General features: G+C 43.4%; 1 protein-coding gene across 1 annotated transcript in view; it reads right to left on the bottom strand.

Moving 5' to 3' along the window:
* TRPM8 (transient receptor potential cation channel, subfamily M, member 8) overlaps positions 1 to 20,110 on the bottom strand; it is a 99,328-nt gene that overhangs the window by 19,588 nt on the left and 59,630 nt on the right. Inside the window, exons 18-22 of the mRNA XM_011980276.1 lie at positions 19,120 to 19,211; positions 16,459 to 16,600; positions 15,150 to 15,321; positions 12,505 to 12,682; positions 1,877 to 2,067 (exon numbers count right to left, since the gene is read on the bottom strand). Of these exons, the coding sequence (XP_011835666.1) occupies positions 1,877 to 2,067; positions 12,505 to 12,682; positions 15,150 to 15,321; positions 16,459 to 16,600; positions 19,120 to 19,211 (775 nt within the window). The remainder of the gene's footprint in view (positions 1 to 1,876; positions 2,068 to 12,504; positions 12,683 to 15,149; positions 15,322 to 16,458; positions 16,601 to 19,119; positions 19,212 to 20,110) is intronic.

Here is a 20,110-nt window from a genome sequence, read left to right as displayed (position 1 = left end):
CATCCTGAGTCCCTTCCTTCAGAAAAAAAATATTAAAAATATTTTATGACTTAGTTGGTATAAAACAAATACATTAATACATGTGAGAACACTTTCTTTAACCTAAAGGCTCATTTTTTTCTTCTGGTTTTTAAAGAAAACGTAAAGATGTTCAGGAGCCCCTCAGGTCCTGTGGGCCCTGGCACTGTGCCCGATGGAGGAGTTGGTCCCACAGCTATACCCCCACCCCAGAGATGGATCCTTGGCTTAGGTCTGAGGTTAGGGGGTGAGGAAAAAGGCCACGGGTACCCTTTCTACCTTTTCTTTTGTGTCCAAACATCCAAACGAATAAAAACAGGTCCCTTCCTCCCTGCATGCTTAATCTGGTTGAGGTGTAACTGCGGGCTAGGAAGATTGTCTGGCTTAGTGATTCTGGGAGAAACCCAAGCCTGGTGTGGGCTCCTGCAGGGCCAGGAAGAGAGCTGGGTGCCAACTGCCTGCATTCAAATGACATGCGGCTGACAGCTGCTCCCACTTCAAGGGTAGGGAGAGGTGGCTCGGTGGGGAGCTGCCTGCACCCCAGTTTGTGAGGACTAAGAAGGTAGGTGACCACATAAGAGTCAGAATGATCCACAGTCCGATGTGTGGATGGGTTGATGGCTGCCTTCCTGAAGAGATTAGTGTGGGGAGTCTGTGGGGTGGACCCCTGGAAACCAGAGGCTGGGGTGGGGGCAGCCACCAGAAAACATGGCCAAGTCCTAGGAGTTGGGGTCAGAGGGGACAGCCAGGGGACTCTCTGAAGGACCCCTGAGTGCCCACACAATCAAGGATCAGTTTCAAACATGTGCCAGGTTAGAGGGCATGGGGCAGCCCAGAACAGCATCCCTAAGAACAGGTTTTCAGCTGGCCTTCCCATCCTGTCCCTCTGTGCTCCAGCTGTGGAGGGTCAGTCCCCACAGCCGGCGAATGGGAAAGAAGGGAGGGAACAGCTCACTGCCCACCCTCCCTGACGGCCCCATCAGCTGGGAGGGGTGAGGGGGAGGGGGAGTCTCGCCGCTGAATAGCAATTAATAGGCTGGTTAATATATTGAACTGCACGTTCCTCTCTTTCTTTCTCCCTTCCTTCCTTCCTTCCTTTCCTTCCTTCCTTCCTTCCTTCCAGATGGAGTCTCGCTCTGTTGCCCAGGTTGGAGGGCAGTGGTGTGATCTCGGCTCACTGCAAGCTCCACCTCCCAGGTTCAAGCAATTCTCCTGCCTCAGCCTCCCAAGTAGCTGGGACTACAGGCGCACACCGCCACACCCGGCTAATTTTTTTGTATTTTAGTAGAGATGGAGTTTCACCTTATTGCCCAGGCTGGTCACGAACTCATGAGCTCAGGCAATCCGCCCGCCTCGACCTCTCAAAGTGCTGAGATTATAGGCATGAGCCACCGCACCCAGCCACATGTTCCTATTTCTAAACTGAGATGATGTTTTCTCAAGTAAAACAATTGTAAGATTTTCCATTTTCCTAAGAAGAGTCACAAACCCTGCTGGAGTCAGGTTTAAAGGTTCCTAGAGAATAAATTCCGTGGGAACAATGAAAAGCAAAAACAAAGTCATGACTGGACTCTATCCCACGATTTCTGCCCGTTCAACATACTATTTACATTATTACATGATCTGTCCCAAAGTCATTCATTCCTCGCAAAGTAGGCTATCCCGGCAGTTCCACTTCATCTACGCTTCCTCTAGGGCAATTCATTGGTTGGCCTGATGCCTGATCTTTACAGATGTACAGATGTGAACAGTGAAAGAACTTGTGAATAACTCCTTCCTGTTGAGATACACACCAGGCATCTTTCCCTGAAATTAATCGCTGCTTCTGATCCCAAGCCCACATGGATAGACCACTCACAGCAGACAGAAGACTCCATGTTTTTCTCCTTACAGCAACACTTGAAGCACTTCTTCACCACCATGTAGAAGTAAGCGAAGACGACGAAGGGGAAGGGGATATTGAGGCGGCTGCAGTACTCCTGCACCAGGAAGTACCTCTGGAACTTCCAGACCTGGTCATTGTTCTCCTGGACAGTGCCCACCGTGTAGCTGGCGAGGGAAGAGAGAAGGCCAAGACTTAGCATCGCGCATGCCTCATCGCTAAACTGCCAAGTATGGCAATAGTGGTATTAAGCTATTACTGCAATAGCTTAAGTCCAGACAGGAGAGAAGAACCCAGACTGATACAAGAGCCAAAATACCTCAGCAGGAAGTGAAAGTGGTCTTCAATTCATGCTGGGTCAAAAGTGTGTCTGGCTTTTGGTGTTTTGTTTTTTTTAATCACAAAAAAATGCTCAACAAACTTTAAAATTATTTTATTTCAAGATATTTCAATGATTCTCTTTTTGTGTTCATTTTCTCATGATGTTAGATACAAAGGGGTCCAAGATGTCAACACCCTTGGAACTAGCATGGTGGTCCTCATCCATGTCTAAGTGTAAACAGCCTGGGAAGAAAACAGCTTGTTAGTGTTTATCAAGAGCCTTAAGAATGTTCATCCCTTTGACCCAGTGACTTTACTTCTGGGAACTTACCCTAAGAATAAGGAAATACCAAGAAAAAATATATATGTAAATGAATATATATGCATGACTATTGGCCCCAGCACCATAGGTAACAGCTACCCCCACCCACTACTCAAACAGAAAGAAAGAAACTTAATGTTCATCACTAGGAAAATGTGTCACACATTATGGTTAATCAATAGGATTACATTATGCAGCCATTAAAGTTATGAATAATGGTTTTACTATGGGGAGATGCTTATCATATATGTTAACTGAAAATAATTAGGCTCAAACTTGTGCTTACAATATGGTTTCGTTATGCAAATCTCAGTTCACAAAGAGAAACAGATCAACCACAAATGGCAGTCACCTTGGGCATCACGTCTTGGGTGCTCTTTATTCTCTTTTCCATGTGCTTTCCAGCATGGCGCAATGAGTATGAATTACTTCCATAATGATTAAAATGTTTATTTTGTGTCTTACTCCAAAATAGATAATGCCAAGGACTTCTCTGTTACAAATTAAACCAAAACTATAAAATAGCCAACACTTATTATAAATCAGACACTGTTCTAAGCGATCTGCTTAAATTAATTGGCGTTATCTACAAACAACTCTCTGATGTATGTCTATTATCTATGATGTCTATTATCATCTACAATGAACAGATCAGGAAATGGAGGCACAACAAAGGTAAGTGAATTGTCTGAGTCCCCCAGTTAGGAAGTGTTGAATCCAGGATTTGGACCCCACAATCCAGCCCCACGTCTATTTGCTTCACTGCTACATGATACCACCTCACAGAGGGGAGCGGGAAATGTTTTAAGCAACGCTTAAAGGGGTTTGAGATGTGCTTCATTTCAAAACGATTTTATTGGGCTACTTGCTAGCTTAGCATTTTAGATAACTACAAAGAATATGACAATGTGCAAAGCTCAACCATCCAAGACATTTTTATTGCTAATATCAAATCATCCTTTCAAGAGCCAAAGAAGCTGCAATGAACTGTTTGAAGGCAAATCCTGATGGGGGAAGCATTAAATTATCTAAATTCTGGGGAACATCCTCAATGAGGTCAGGCAGAAATATCGATTACATATGTTATGAGACCTCATTCTTGCACCTTAGTACATTACATTACATTAGACTTAAATATCTTAAGCAAAAAAAAATGTTAGATATCTATGCAAAACACTAACCTACACAGACAATGGTTATGGCTTTGCTTAAAGTTTAGCTTCGTTTATCTTGGTGTTTAATAATGAATGTAACACCTCTGCAATCTACACTAGGGTCTGGATCCTGTGTAAGGCAGACTTGTAGCAAGTGCCTCTTGAACAGGGTGAGATCCTTAAAGGGAAAGGATTTATGTTTATTAAACATCTCTTACATGTAAGCTCCTATACCAGGCATGTAAATTGGTTGCTTAACTGATCCTCACATCATCCCTGAGTGGTAGATTGCTTAGGTGAAAAACAGCCAGGACTGGGATGTATTACAGTGCAGCCAATCCAATCTAGCAGCCAGCCTGGCGTTTCTTCTAAATGTAGGTCAGGTTGCTTTGAGGCTAATACCAAGCATCATTATCCACCCTCTCTAGCCCGCAGCTGGTTCTGTTGCCTACAAAATGCACTGCATGCTTCTGCTGCTGCAACGAGACAGGTGTGCATGCAGCAGCCCCAGATTAGGGAAGGCCAGGCTAAGAACTTGCCAGAAATCAGAGTTTACTACTTGGACCAGAACAACTATTACCATTCAAATTATCATCCCTGGAAGTAACTTGAAATATTCGAATTTGGGGAATTTAACCTATAAATAAGATGAGATGAACGTGAAGATATTTTAAGCAATGTTGTATTTCCAAAAAAGAAATAGATGCTCTATTTCAAAAAAGGAAATGGAATATTTGACTATATATCTAGTAAAAAAAAAAAATGGATTATACTGACTTCCCAGAACTCTAACACCAAAGAAAAAATTAAAACAACTGCATCCATTTTCGTGCATTGATGTTGTTTTCTGAGGTATTATTCCAAAGGAAGCAATAAGTCCTATTGAAAGGAGAAACTTCCAGGATGCTCAGAGCAGGGGAAAGCATTCTCTCCAGCAAGTGGGCCCCCATCTTCCTCAGAGAGCTCAGAGTGGAAATGCAGCCCAGCAGAGTCCACATAGGAAGAGATTTATTGCACCATGGCTTAAGTGGCCACTTGGAGTCAGGGAAAAACGTATCTTCTAGATCATCTAAAATAAGGATTAGAAAACTGCAACTTGGGACCAAGCCAAGCTCCCCACATGTTTTTGTACAGTCCATGGGCTAAGAATGGCTTTTACAAAGCAGGGAAGTGCGGGTGGGTACAGCATCACTGAATACTGCTTCTTTTGACACATCTGACCAACGACCCTAGCTGGCCCTTACAGAGAAAGTCTGCGATCCCTGAGCTATAGTGCACGTAGGCCAGTGCCCATGAATAAGGCTTTGTGTTTATAACATTCCCTACTTTAAAGAGCTCTGCCTCATATGTCACCAATCATTTGTTCCCCAGGACAACCAGGTTGACTGCATGGCCCCTCCTGCTGGAAGGGTACCTTCCTCTGTACCTCAAGGGCAAAGGTGGATCCAGTGAGTAGCAATGCTTTCCCAGACAAATAGCACACATCCCAGGGGGTGTGAGTGAACCAGCTGAAAACTGGACATTAATACCCAAAAGCCATTTTGCATAAATAATGCATATTCAGGATCGGCTAGGCTGAGGTTTATTTATACACCAAGGTCCACCTGACCCAGATGGCAGCAACTTCCAAAATGTTCTGTTTCTCTCAAGTCAGTCCAGGACTCAGCCAAATAGACATGAGGGTTCTCCAGAGGGGGGCTCCTAATGGAGTGATGCTTCCACCTGCTTTCCTAAAACAATGTTTTTATTCTGTAGACATTGTTTTCAAATTCTGTAAAGGGGAGAGTGAACTCTGCAGAAAAGGATTTTCTGGGCCAACACGTGCACACCCCCTCAGCAAAGCAAGCATCAGAGTGGCTTACAGACCATCTCTCATGCCCAGGGTCTCACCCGCCCCAACTGAGATGGTTCTCAAAGTCTCCTTGACAACCAGTGGCCATCTGGTGTTGTCCCTGAGAGAATTCTGCAATTTTCCCTTTGTGCATCTCTCCAGCAATATCTTGTGCCCTTGGCATCCTGTCCCTGGCAAACACCCAGCTGGCTGGAGACGTGCAGTGACAGCTGAGGTCCATCTCCTGAAACCAGTTGAGCACCTTCAGCTGAGCAGGAGAGGAGAAGGAAGGAGAGGCCCTGCAGAGGGACAGCAATTCAGAAACTCACTGAGAGTGGAAATGGTACCAAGAGGGAATAGACGTTTAGAATTCAGATAGCTTTGTACATAAATGAAGTCCAGAAGTACATTAAAAAAAAATACACCATGACCACGGAATAGGATGACTAAATATTAAAAACATTTATATCATTCATCATTTGTACAATACATCATAATACTAGATCAAAAGGAAAAATAGCATTTCAATAGCTGCTAGAAAGTCTTCTGGCAACATATAACATCCTTTTCTGATTAGGAAGAGAAAGAGAAAGGAGCTTAATAAACAAAAAAGAGGAGGAACTTTCCATGACATGATAAAAAGAAAAAAAAAAAAAAGAAAGGTAATTTAGTAAGGAGAGCCATTCCAGAATAAATAAGGAAAACTTTAATATCCTTCCTATGTACCAAAAGGTAGTCACTGAAAAAACATAACAGAAAAAGTACCTTACTTTTTTTTCCCCCAACCATAAGTGGCTGGAAATAAATTAACAAGGAATCTGCCAGATGCATATGAAAAAGACCGTAAAACTTTACTGGGAAATTATATATGTTTGAATAAGTGAAAATCATACCATTTCTTCTCAATAGTAGGATGCTAAATTCCCTTAAATGATTCTACAAAGCTAACATTATCACAATAAAATTCACAAGAATTTTTGGGGGAAGGAGAAAGAAGAAAGAATTCACAAGACAAGCCTTAGGCTCCTCTGTACAATTAAATATACAAGAAATGCCAGAAAAGTTTTGAATAAGAATAATGAGGGAAACTTGTACAACAGATGTTAGAATGATTTAAAAAAAAAAAAAAACTTCGGTAACCAAAGCCATTTGGTAGTAAAAACCAAAATATAAAGACAGATCCACAGAACAGAATGCAAAGTCTGCAAAAAAAAATTCACAAGGAAAAAGTAGATGCTAAAACAATGGCAGAATTTTCAAATACATTGAAATACAAGAAACTTGTCAGCTAGCTCTCCATCAGATGGACACCTCATCCAAACTTTGCATAGATTTCATGCATTTTCCTTTGTCGCTCCTTCCCCAGCACACAGGCAATATCTAGCCAGTACTGCTCCGTGGCCCGTGGTGACACTGACTTTTTGCTCTCTCTGATGCACTGGTGTGTATGTTAAACTGTGTAACACATCCTGGTTCCCCTCTCATTCTGCAACATCAAAAACGCAAGTACAAAGCCAACAACAGCCAACAGTAAGAGATGACCAGCGATTGGATCACACTGATTTTGGAAGGGATAATTCAGGTTAGTAGTATATGGCTAACAGAGTAAGCAACTAAGACTGTGCCATATACCTGCACGAAGACCCATGACATTTCTCTTCACCTTCAGGAAAATGTCCAAATTCTTTAATATGCCATAAAAGACCCTCCATGACCTAGCTCCTGCGCACCTTTCCACCCTCCCTGGCTCTTGATTCCTCCTCAGACTAACATTATCTCCCCTGCTTCTACATCTCCTACCAACACTCCGGGTTCTGGGTGCATGATCCTTCAAGCAAACATCACCCCCAACTAGCAGTTGCTGCAGATCCTAGGCTCCCCCAGCCAACAGTCTCACAATTAATAACTCCCTCCTCTGCAAATAGCCTTTCTATGCTGTTTATATTACATTATATTATATATACAATATTCAAATGTTTCCATGTCATCTCTTCCCTTAACAGCAGGGACTTAACCTTTCTCTGCCTCCCACTCCTTATGTGTAAAATGGCAATAAGGCTGCCTGCACCTGAAGCAGGTTGGATGAGGTGGTCAGAGCCTCCCTTGACAGGAAATAAGAAACTTGTCAAATTGATGAAGAGAACAAACCGCCTAACAGTGCACAGACCGCATCCTGAGCTCGTGGTTAGAACATCCTACAGCAAAAAGGCAGGAGCAAAAGGGAAGAATCCCCACACTTGCACAAGCACAGAAACCTGTGATTAGTGTCCTTGGGCTGAACTGTGCTCATTATAATAGTAAAAAACGCACCCCCGGGTGGAGATTTAAAATGCTTATGAGACATGCGATGGATGTACTAGCATGTACAGCCGCTGCACGTGTGGGTCTAAGAAACCACTCCTAACATGCTTAATAGCAACACCCCTTCCCACCCCTTCATGAATAATCATGCAAATTTCCCATAAAGGAACATCCCCCAGTATTAGACAGAGCTGTCTTGCCTTTGAATGGCCCGTTCTGACCAGCTGCTAGAGTGTGTTTTGGTTTTGCAATCAACTCTCTTGCTTGCTTTTACTTTTGACTCACTTTCAAATTCTTTTTTGTCCCGAAGTCAAGAACCTGAACTAGCCCACCGGCTACACACCTACACAAAAATGAGTCATCATTAAATGAGGTGACCCCTATAAACCACTTGAACCTGCGCCCAGCATGGGAAAGCTTCAATAAACATTAGCTATTGTTACTATTACAATTATCTGCGCTCTTCTTTCTATTCTTTTCACCCCAATTCAATAACCTCCCTTAGACTGTTCACACACTACTCAAACCTTTAGTTTGTATCGGGTCATTATTTTCTTCTTTCTACTTTTCTGCATGTTTATATTATTCCTAAGATCTGAAAAACATTTTTAGAAACTATTCAACATCAGGATATGTTTGACGAGTCCTTTTCAGAACTGCATGGGGTGAACTTATGTTCAGGACACGATGCTTATAAACGCCCTAGCTCCTGGTAAGTCAATCTGGAGTCATTTACTGACTTTAAGTTCACTTCCTGCCTCTGATAAGCCACACAGGGCCTGTGATCGATAATTTTAATGTAGAATAATCACAGATGTTCACGTCCATTTCCTTTCTCTGTTGAACACCATCTAGAGAGCACTCCAATACTCCTTCAGAATTCCCAAGGGTACATTTGCATTGCAGTTAATAAGGTTGCCATTGTGTATGGTTAAGCTTTTAAATGAGTATTTTGATGTGGTACCAGGGAAGGGTCACAGCCTGGGGCCATCTGCTCACAGAGTAAGCCCTGAACAACTGTAACAATGACCAGAAACAGTGTTCCAAGGACTTAACCTAAGGATACCAACACGGCGTCTCTCGCTGTTCTGGAGTTCCCCGGACAGTTATTAGCAAGGAAAGGGCCTCTGGTTTAAGCCGGAGCTAATGGAGAAGGCTCCCCAAGGACAGGGATGTTGCAAGTTGTCACACTTAAGCACTGACTGGGGCAACAGTAGGATGTGATGCAGTGGCTCTGGCCTTGTGGGGAAGAGACCTGAGTTAAGCCAGATAACGCGCGGCCAGGATCACAGTCACTGAGCTGTTGGGACTTCCTCTCCTTCACCTGAAAGTGATAGACGAGGCTCCCATCCTGCTCAGCTCCAAATTCAATCATTTCACTATCAAAATGCAGGTAATGGATTACAAAAGTGTCACGGTTCTCGTGAATGACTCCTTCAGACAGCTCACAGTGCATAGATTCAAGAGAGCTCTAAATACCAAATGCCTCGCTGAGATTTACCGAGTTAGCATAACTCAAAGGCCACGGCTTTAAGAGCTGTCGGTCTTTTTGTTTAATGTCTGTAAATATAGTTAGTGGTGAGTTCTTACAGGACTATGCAGTGTAACTACGATATCTTATCACTGTAAGGAAAGGCCTGAAGCCATCCCACTTCCCCCTCGCCTTTGCTTCAGGTTTTGGGATTGGTCTGTTTTTTTTCCCTCTCTTGTGCAGACATAATCACCCACCACCTGCTGCTTCTCTCTGCAGCTCAGATGTTGGCCCCTCTGATGTTTGGACACCATTTGGACATCATGACATTGGCTGGTTCCCTGTGGGTCAGACAGGCTTCTGGATGCCCAAGTCCCTCCACCAGCTAGGTGGTGAGGGAGAGTTTCACCTTCCCTTCTTAGGGCCATGTGGAACTAGCAGCCACATAATCTTCATGGCCCAGACACCTAGCACAGAGCAGATGTTCAACATTTACGTGATGATTCTCTTGCCGATTTGTTACTCACCATTGATGCTTCTCAGTATATAATACACCAGGAAACTAAGCTCATAACTAACAACTAAATTTCATTCATTGAATAAACCCACAAAGTGCCAGGTGCTGAGATGGCAGGCACAATCTTCACCCTCCAGAGTTCACCGTTTGCAAGGAGAGAAGGTTGTTACTATGCGAGTAAAAAAGTGCCATAGGGGCTCAAAGAGTCTCTGTGTGAAGTGGGGAGGCCATCAGGTACCACCCTGGCAAAAGACGATTCCTGTCTCTGTAAAGAGCAAGCAGGAACTGGGCAGGAAGAGAAGTTCAGGATGGAACAGACAATCCAGACAGAAGACAAGTATGTGCAAAAGCATCAGGCATGGCAGATCACCCCGTTTAAGGACGAGCATATGGGAGGCCTGCCAGGGGACAGAGAGCAGGGAATGAGCACGGTGGGGAAGCTGAGAAGCCTGAAATTTATCCTGAATGCTGTAGGGAAATATTGAAATCCTTCCGGAATTTTAAGCAGAACAATGACTGTGTTAGTCCATTTTCACACTGATGATAAAGACATACCCAAAACTGGGCAATTTACAAAAAAAAGAGGTTTAATGGACTCACAGTTCTACCTGGCTGGGGAGGCCTCACAATCATGATGGTAGGCAGGGAGGAGCAAGTCACGTCTTACGTGGATGGCAGCAGGCAAAGAGAATGAGAGCCAAGTGAAAGGGGTTTCCCTCTAAAACCATCAGATCTTGTGAGACTTACTCATTTCCATGAGAACAGTATGGGGGAAACTGCCCCCGTGATTCCATTATCTCCCACTGGGTCCCTCCCACAACATGAGGGAATCATGGGAGCTACCACTGAAGATGAGATTTGGCGGGGGACACAGCCAAACCATATCAGCGACATTTTAGAAACACCACTTTTGGTCACAGTGTAAAGAAGACTGGAGTGGACTGCAGAAGGACATCTCCAGACACTGGGAGACCAGATCAACACACTGCTCAGTCCTTTTGATATGTGACGTCCCCAGAGGTATGTGCTTCCACACAGTCCTGCTCAGAGGGAGGCCACTGGCCAGAAAAGGCAGGTGACCCTCATCTGTAGTCCTTGCGCATCTTGAAATCTCAGGGCTCTATTTGACAATTGTCTTTTCCTTATATTCTTTTCTAAATTATGAATGTAATGTGTGATCATTGTAACCAGTGAAGTATATACTTGATTTTTAAAGTCCATGTTTTTACTGTTAGAAAACAATATTATGCTGTAAAATTAATTTGAAATTTGTTTTTTATATTTAAAAAATATCATCCTTTCAAGTTAATAGATATAGATCAAACTTTGTCTTTTAGGAGCGGCATAATATTCTGCAGTGTGGATACAGCACACTTTCTTTAACCTTTCCCTAGTGATAGACATCAAATAGTGATCTAATAAACATCTTTGTACATACATCTTTAGGATAGATTCCCAGATGTGAGAGGTTCCAACAGAGGTCTGCATGTTTTTCCTTTAATAACTATTTACAAATTACTTTCCTAAGAATGGGAAGTGAGTCAGGTTCCCAGAAGCAATGTCCATTTCCCAGCATCATCCCAACACCAGAGACTCCCTTTAACTTTCGTTCATCTGCTGGGTTCAACACAGTGTTTCATTGTTTCCATTTGAACTTTCTTATCCACAAAATTGAGTCCTTTTTTATATGCTTATTGGTCATTGGACTTTTCTTTCTCTGAATTATTTATTTTCTCTGACAAGTTTTCTATGGGTTGTCTTTCTCTTATAAATTCACAGGAGCTCTTTCTATTTTAGGAAATTCATTATATGCAAACATTTCCCCTAATTTATCAGTTATTTCCCCTAATTGATCAGTTATTATATGAAACTGTTTTATGTAATCAAATATGTTTATCTTCTCAGAGTTTCTAGGTTTCTGGTTTTGAATTAAGAGTTCCCTTCCACCCAAAGGTTTAACAAATAATGTATTAAATGTGCATATTTGCCGGTTAATTTTCTTTCTAACTGTGATGGGATTTGTGCACTTAAAATGCTGATATACCTTAAAGGAACAATATAAAACTAAGGCTCTCCCACTGAAACTACCACTGGGGCTCTTTGCAACCCTCCTAAGAAAGATGGAGAGGAAATGAAAAACATCATTTTCTAAATGTATAAAGAAGAATTACCCATATTATTCCCTCCAACCTCATCAGGCATGAGCCCTAAAGGAGAGTCATTCTCCAGTCTCTGCTCTTTGTATTCTGATTTAAACTGAAAAATGTAAAACAGTAACTAACTAAAGTCTGAGTCCTGTAATCCTAGAATCCATACCACTGAGCCCCATAGCATATAAGGCACCTTGGAGACAAGTTAAACCACATTTCTGTCGCCAAGGGATGATGTTGTCACCAACCTCATGGAGCTCCAAAGAGCTTGCTAAATGGATGTCAAATACACAGCCTGGATTTGATGGAGATTGTCACAGGTGCTTGTCTTCAGTGTCAAATAAACTCAAGGCACAGCTTATATTTTTAATATGGTCCCTTTAAAAAGGCCCCACTCCCTCTAGTCCACTAATCCCCCAGAAGATCTCTAAAGTATGTTCCTCAAGGGTGGGACCTTTGGGATGCTCCCAGCACCTCCAGCCTGGCCCGGGGCCTGGCCCAGGGTGGACATCAGTGAACATGTGACTGAACACATACCCAAACATGGCGACCAGCAGGTTGACCAGCAGGATGTTGGTGGATAACATGTAGATGCACACCAGGGGGATGGTGATCCACTCAGGGAACCGGGGCAGGTCGTGCTCATCCAGCTCCACGCACAGTGGCTTGGACTCATTCCCAGTGAAGGTGCAGTGGGCAAAGTCATACGTGGTACCTGAAGATGTAGAAACCAAGAGGCAAAGTGAGGACCCTCTGGAGGGGTGAGAATGATGGCATCCCCAAGGCCTCAAGAACGTGATGGTCATGAAATGTCTTAGGTCGTGTTCTAAGGCACTTTATCCAAACAAGTCACAGTCCTTAGAATCACCTGTTCATCCACTCAATGCGTATTTACTGAGCAGCTACTAAGAACAAGGGGCTTTGCTAAGATCAAGATAAAAGGAAGGGCCAAGTGAACGTGTTCTTTGCCCTCAAGAAGGTTCCAGCCTCTTTGGATAGGCAGATAATCAACCACACACATTTAAAGTCTCAGCCCATGAAAAGTGCTAAGAAGGACACACACAGTGCTCTGAGGGGCATAGACTGAGACAGCTCATCCAGGAGCAGCTTCCCAAGGAGGAAGGGTCTCAGAACTGAGAGCAGAGGATTAGCAGCAGGAACATGAACTAATGGGGAGGGTAGGAGCCTAGAGCACCCCACAGAGGCAACAGCATGTGCAAAGGCCCTGTGGTGGGGGCCAGGTGGGGGTTGTAAACATCAGTGGACATGAGAGAATAAGATGTGCACTGAGCAGACATATTAACGTTTTACTTTTTTTTTTTTTGCGATGGAATCTCGCTCTGATGCTGAGGCTGGAGTGCAGTGGCACAATCTTGGCTCACTGCAACCTCCACCTCCCAGGTTCAAGTGATTCTCCTGCCTCAGCCTCCCGAGTAGCTGGGACTACAGGCGCATGCCACCATGCCTGGCTAATTTTTTTTTTTTAGTAGAGGCAGGGTTTCACCCTGTTGGCCAGGCTGGTCTCGAACTCTTGTCCTCAGGTGATCCACCAGCCTCAGCCTCCCAAAGTGCTGGGATTACACGCATAAGCCACCATCCCTGGCCTATTTTTAAAATTTTTACACTGAAGTGATGGGAAGCCATGAGGCTGTTTTAGGCAGAGGAAAGACATGTCAGATTCCCTTTTCCAAAGAATCTCTCTGGCTACAGCACAGATCAGAAGGGGCTCGAGGGGAAGGAAGGTGAGGAGGTTGTGCCTAAGACTCAGGCAGGCAAGCGATGAGGATGGCTCGCGGGGTGGCAGTGGTGATGGAAAAAACAGATTTCAAAAATCATTTAGGAGATAAAAATCAACAAAACTAGTGGATGAATTGAATAGCGGGGAATGAAATCCGAGAAGGTGTTAGGGACAACACTGAGGCTTCTGACAGCTCTGTTCACTCAACTGTGTGGAAGCTGGCAGCAGAACTTCACAGGAGGACACTGGGGAAGTTTGGGTCTGGAAGTGGGCATCAAGATCCTTTTATTAGGATGTGTCAAGGTGTGTCTGAGAAATCTCAGAGGAGGGGGCACTGGGTACAAACGTCCGGCCTCTGAGAGCTGCTCTGTGCCAGAGATCCTCATCCGAGTGTGTGTGGGGTCATGCCGGCCAGTGAGAGGCCCCATAGAGAAGATGTGCTTTACCAGTTTTGCCCATGAAACAGAGACAGCAAAGTGGAGTCAGTTCCTCGGGGCACATAGCACATGAGTGGCTACCCTGGATCTGAACCCCACCTGCCAATTCCTCTTTAGATTCTGGTGGAACTAAAACCACGGACGTGGAGGGTTGTTATGAGGACGAAATGCGTCTGTTTCTGTAAAGCGGTAGGCACAGTGTGCAGACTGGGCGTGACAATACAAAGGTGCCTTTCCACCACTGCAGGGGAAAAGAGCTGTTTCTAAGGTCTTGGAAGAGGCATCAGCAGATGGGGCCAGAGAGACTTATGAGGCCGGGAGGATAACACAGAAAACAACAGGCATGGAGAACTGTGACCAGGAGGAGCAGGCTCTGGCTCAGGGAAACCAGGACGGTTTTATCGCGGCAGGATAGGAAATGACGAGCCAAGGCTATTGTCAGCATCCTAAAGATGCTTCAGTCCACCATCCAAAACACACACAATTTACATAGCCCCTCACTTTCCTTCTGTAAATCGGGTGTGGGCAAATTAAAACCATCTGTGCCACCATCAGCCTGCCTCTAAAAACCAGTTGGCAGTGGACTAACTAACGCCGGAAGTCTAAATTCCAGGTTCCAATGTGGATTTTCCAGTGTTGCTCTTTTTGAAAGAAACGGGAGCCCAGTCACTCTGTTACATGGGTGAGTACAACTCACAACCCTCGTTTCTAAACTAGTAAGCCTTGTTGCCTTCAATTACCAATTTTCAATTGTTATTGAAAATATCAGAATCACTATTTTTGAAAAGGTGTAACAATTGAAATGTTGGGCACCATCTGCAAGGCTGATGGAAAATCTTGCTTAAGAGCGAAGAAGAGGTTTCGAGGAGTTAGTTTTTACTGTGTGGTGTTCGAGTCTGTTTCACGTGCGTGCTTCTGAAGTGCGGTCTCTGGGGCAGCCCTGGGGGCTGCTTCAGGGAGCAAATGCCTCGTCCAAGCTCTTTCCACCTGACCCAAGTCAGGCTTACCGTCCACGTCACTGGGCACCTGGCCGAACATGGCCAGGTAGGGCTCGTAGATGACCGAACGGAATATCCACCTCCAGCGCTGCTCGTTCTGCCTGAGGATCCCTTGCCTGGCCACGCCGAAGGCCACCATCCACACCGCAAAGAGGAACAGGAAGAAGAACACGTCGATGAGCTGTCGGGGAGGACAAGAGAGCAGAGTCAGGACTGTGCCCACAGTTGGCAAACCCCTCGGCCTGGCCGTCCTCAGTGGGCCATGGAGAAGAGCAGCGGTTCCAGGGCTCAGAGCATCTAAGTCACCCAGAGTTCACTGACTAATTGACAAAGGCGGTCATCATCATCTTTGGATCTTAGGACATCTGTCTTCCAGGGTGAAAACCGGTTTGATGCATTTTTGCTTACTGATCTCCAAACCAGCCCAGCAACAGCAGCTTTCTGAGTGGGAGCCCAGCTTTAGAGCAAAGGAGGAATCTAAGTTTTGGAGGACCTGTCTCTCCCTATACCTCACGATTTTGATACACTTTTAACCCCAAAATTATTTTCGTAGTTTGTTGGTGTATTTGTTTGTTTGGAAAATAAAAGCTATCCTTATTAGACAAGAATGGATCGTTTCATTTTTTTTTAAATTTTGTGCACACATAGCATGACTTCATGGTGACTGGATGTCCCAGAAATGCTTTGAATTAAAACCACAAACTGAAAGAGCCTCAATATTGGAATGGAGCTTCCAGATGAGCTCATCTAAATGCTCATCTGATTTAAAGACAGAAACAGTGGAGGTTTGGGTCATCTGGAAAACAAGTTTAGGAAAGCAACACCATTCGTGTGTAATTCTATTACGTGTATATATAACAAGCCTGCTATAGCCTTTCCCTGTATCTATATTACACAGTTACATGATTCAAGTTCCAATCCTCACTGTGCATCTAGCTCACCACTTGTCTCTAGACAAACACAGTCCTCCTTGCACTCAACTGTCCCCATGTATAAAATTGGCATAAAAGTTCCTCCCCTGCCCACACTCTTAGCAAACTGTCAAGACTCAAATGAATGTACATTGTAAAGTGTAAAATCTAAATAAGTATGAGGTTATTTGTTAACAACGCACTAAATGACACTGTTTGCTCCTCACGACCATCTTTCATTAAATTTTAACCTGGGAGAGGCCCCTGATGAAATACATCAAAGAAAGCAAATGTTACCGATGGTGAAATGCAACAGTCGTTCTAAGGACAAAATCCTCCTGTCAACCATAAAAAGAACTCTGGGCCCCACAAGAGAAATGATGACTACAAATATTCTTGACTCTTACCATCCTCTGCAGCATTATAATCTTGGGTCCTAAGTTTCTGCTTACAGTAAAAATGTGGATCAATCTTAGAGTGAAAATAATGTAGTCCAGACAGAAAATGACTCGTCCAGAATACAAAGAGCTTTTATTAGAAGAGTGGAGGCTAGGGGAAAAAGAAGGAACAGAATTCATGAGATATTGACAGAATATTCCAAAGTTTTGTTTCTAAAAATAACCCAATTTCAAGAAACAGGCAAGAGCTGGAAGGTTGAGTGAGTGCAAACAGGCCAGAAACACCACCCAGCAAAGGCCATGATCTTCTGCTTTCATGGACTCAAGTACAGTCAAGGACATGAAAAGACATGAAAAACAAAGACACCTCACCAAACTGAGCTCTCAGAGGTTCCTGTCTCTTTAGCCCGCCATCCTCACACACTACTGCAGGAACCTAACCGTGCTATTGCTAACTTCCCTGGCTCACAAGGCTTCTAGAATGATGCCAACCCCCAGCCCATCCCCGTGACCATTTGGGACTTCACCCTGCCAGTTTTCCCCTAATGAAACTTACCTCATTTGCACCAGATCATTTGATTATCTAACCACCTGCTAATGTGCTCATTGAAAGCCATCTGTGCTTTCTAACTGGAATGATCTAGAATCATGTCCAACCAACTGTGGCTCAAATGCTGGAACTTTAAACCCAACCAGAAAGGGAAGCTATCTGAAGAGGAAATTGACATTTTTACCCCATTCAAATTGGAGAGTGAACACTCATTATAAACCATCTCATTCTGTATAAGTGTAAATATGAATGGTTAAGCTTCTTTACAAAATGACATCATTTGAAAGTACTACTCACATATAATTGCTAGTTTTATCTTTTTTAAAAAAATTGAAACAGGGTCTCGCTATGCTGTTTAGGCTGGTCTCAAACTGCTGGTTCAAGTGATCCTCCCACCTCAGCCTCCCGAAGTGTTTGGATTACAGGTGTGAGCCACCATGGCCCAGTTGCTAGCTTTATCTTAAAAGTTATTTGGGGACAACAGGTCAGTTGGGATGCAGGCTAGGCAATGCAAACCATGGTTTGGGGCATACCCTAATCTCTCCATGATGTGGAATACACATTGTTTTTCTGGTGGTAATCTGTGGTTGGTTTTTCTAATCCCACACTCTGGCTGTGCCATTGAGGAAATATGCTTGTAACTGGAAGGGCAGACTCCACAGCCAGCATTCAAATAGAAGTTAAGTGCATATTAGAAGGTCATATGGCCCAACACGAAACAATGCTGTATGATATTTAACATTCTCAGCATCTTCTCCTCTTATTTGACCCAGCAATCCCATTACTGAGTATATACCCAAAGACAATAAATCGTTCTACCAAAAAGACACATGCTCTCATATGTACATTGCAGCACTATTCACAACAGCAAAGACATGAAACCAACCTAGATGCCCATCAGTGGTGGACTGGATAAAGAAGATGTGATACATATACTCCATGGAATACTACACAGCCATAAAGAAAGAACATGGATGCAGCTCGAGGCCATTATGCTAAGTGAATTCACGCAGGAACAAAAAACCAAATACCACGTGTTCTCACTTATAAGTGGGAGGTAAACACTGAGTATATATGGACACAAATATGGGAATAATAAACACTGGGAACTCCAAAAGGGGGAAAGGAGAGAGAGGGGGCTAACTGCTGGGTATTAGGCTCACTACCTGTTGGGTACTATGCTCACTACTAGGTTAGTTCAACATATGCAAATCAATAATTGTGATTCACTACATAAACAGAATTAAAAGCAAAATCTACACAATCATCTCAATAGGTACAGAAAAAGCTTTCGATAAAATCCAACATCCCTTCATGACCAAAAAAAAAAAAAAACTCAACAAACTAAGCATTGAAGGAACAGACTTCAAAATAATAAGAACCATCTATGACAAATCCACAGCCAACATCATATTGAATGGGCAAAAGCTGGAAGCATTCCACTTAATAACTGGAACAAGACAAGGATGTTCACTCTCACTACTCCTATTCAACATAGTACTGGTAGTCCTAGCCAGAGCAATCAGACAAGATAAAGAAATAGAAGGCATCCAAATAGGAAAAGAAGTCAAATTATCTCTCTTCACTAATAATATGATTCTATACCTAGAAAACCTTAAAGACTCTGTCCAAAGGGTCCTAGGACAGATAAGTGAATTCAGTAAAGTTTCAGGATACAAAATCAATACACAATAATCAGTAGAATTTCTCAGTTTCTATTTATTTCTCCCCATGATCAGGTGCAGAGGCTCATGCCTGTGACCCCAATACTTTGGGAGGCTGAGGCAGGTGGATTGCTTGAGCCCAGGCATTTGAGACCAGCCTGGACAACATGATGAAACCTCATCTCTACTTAAAAAAATAATTTTCCCCAAAGTCTATAAGAACAAAGAGAAAAATCATGCAGGATCCCTTTTAAATTACACATCAGTGGGAGGGGGAAGAGAGGGGACTCAACTTGATGCTAACCAAGCTGCATCTCTATAAAGCAGACACAATGATCTTATGTAATAATCTCTAATGAGTAACAGACTTCCCTTGGGTTTGAAATGTCTGCAGAGCTTTTCTCCACTTTTGTACTCAAAACACGGAAAATTAGGAAAAGTGAAGAGAGTACTTACCGAAACACAATTCCTGCTATGAAGTAAAAAAGCCCCAGCGTGTCCATAACATTCCACAGGTCAGTAAAATAATTCACCCCATTTATGTACCACTGTGTACAGAAAGGGACAGAGAGGGACATTAGCAGCTTGGAAAGATCAACCACTTTCAGATTTTTCAATGTCCACTCATTTTCTTCCAGGTCCTTTTTGAGCCAATGACGTGTTTGCTTATTCTTTCACATGCCAAGTGAGCCCTACCACACGCCCCACGCTAATCCGGGAGGATTGGAAAGTAGGTTGCACACTGGCTGTTCTGCTCTTCATGTCTGCTGGCAAAGTCAGGAAAAAAGATTGACGTATCCTCACCATTTTTCCAACAGGAACCTGCAGAGGGTGAGTACACCCTCTGTAGGCAGATGTAGACTGTCCGGTCACCATGTACAATGGTACAGACTGTGCACTACACAGTCCTACAGAGAATTACTCATATTGTTGTCATCATAGATTTGTGTCATTACTGTAAAATTTTTCTGTCACATGGCAGTAAAACATCTTGATTAAAAGGAATCTTTTTTAAAAAATGTGCACATAGGTGCTGTATATAACATCTATGAGGACAGATGTGGTCACAGAAATGACTGACAGGAACAGTGTGCCTCAGGGATTGATGTGTATGTGTTGGTCATGATTCTTGGAAGAAAGTATGTCAGGAAAATACTGAAACAAACAGAGCGTATCCTTTCTCTTTTCTCATTTTCCCAAAGAGGGAAAGGAGAAGACCACATCTGGATGGCTCCTATATCAATCCATAAACTGGATTTGGGTAATTCCAGAGTGACCAGCTAATCCTTTCATTTGTCCATTCATTCAAAATATATTTATGGAGAGCACATGGAATTCCAAACACCTGTGCCAGGCTCCCGGAGCACAGAAACATTGGTGCAATGCTAATTCTCAAGGAATCTACTGTTTGGTGGGAAAGACAGATGTTAAACATGTTGAAAAGAAA

The sequence above is a fragment of the Mandrillus leucophaeus genome, unplaced genomic scaffold, assembly GCF_000951045.1.
Source record: "Mandrillus leucophaeus isolate KB7577 unplaced genomic scaffold, Mleu.le_1.0 Scaffold21, whole genome shotgun sequence".
In the NCBI taxonomy this organism is placed as follows: domain Eukaryota; kingdom Metazoa; phylum Chordata; class Mammalia; order Primates; family Cercopithecidae; genus Mandrillus; species Mandrillus leucophaeus.
This window is presented reverse-complemented; position numbering and strand designations above follow the sequence as displayed.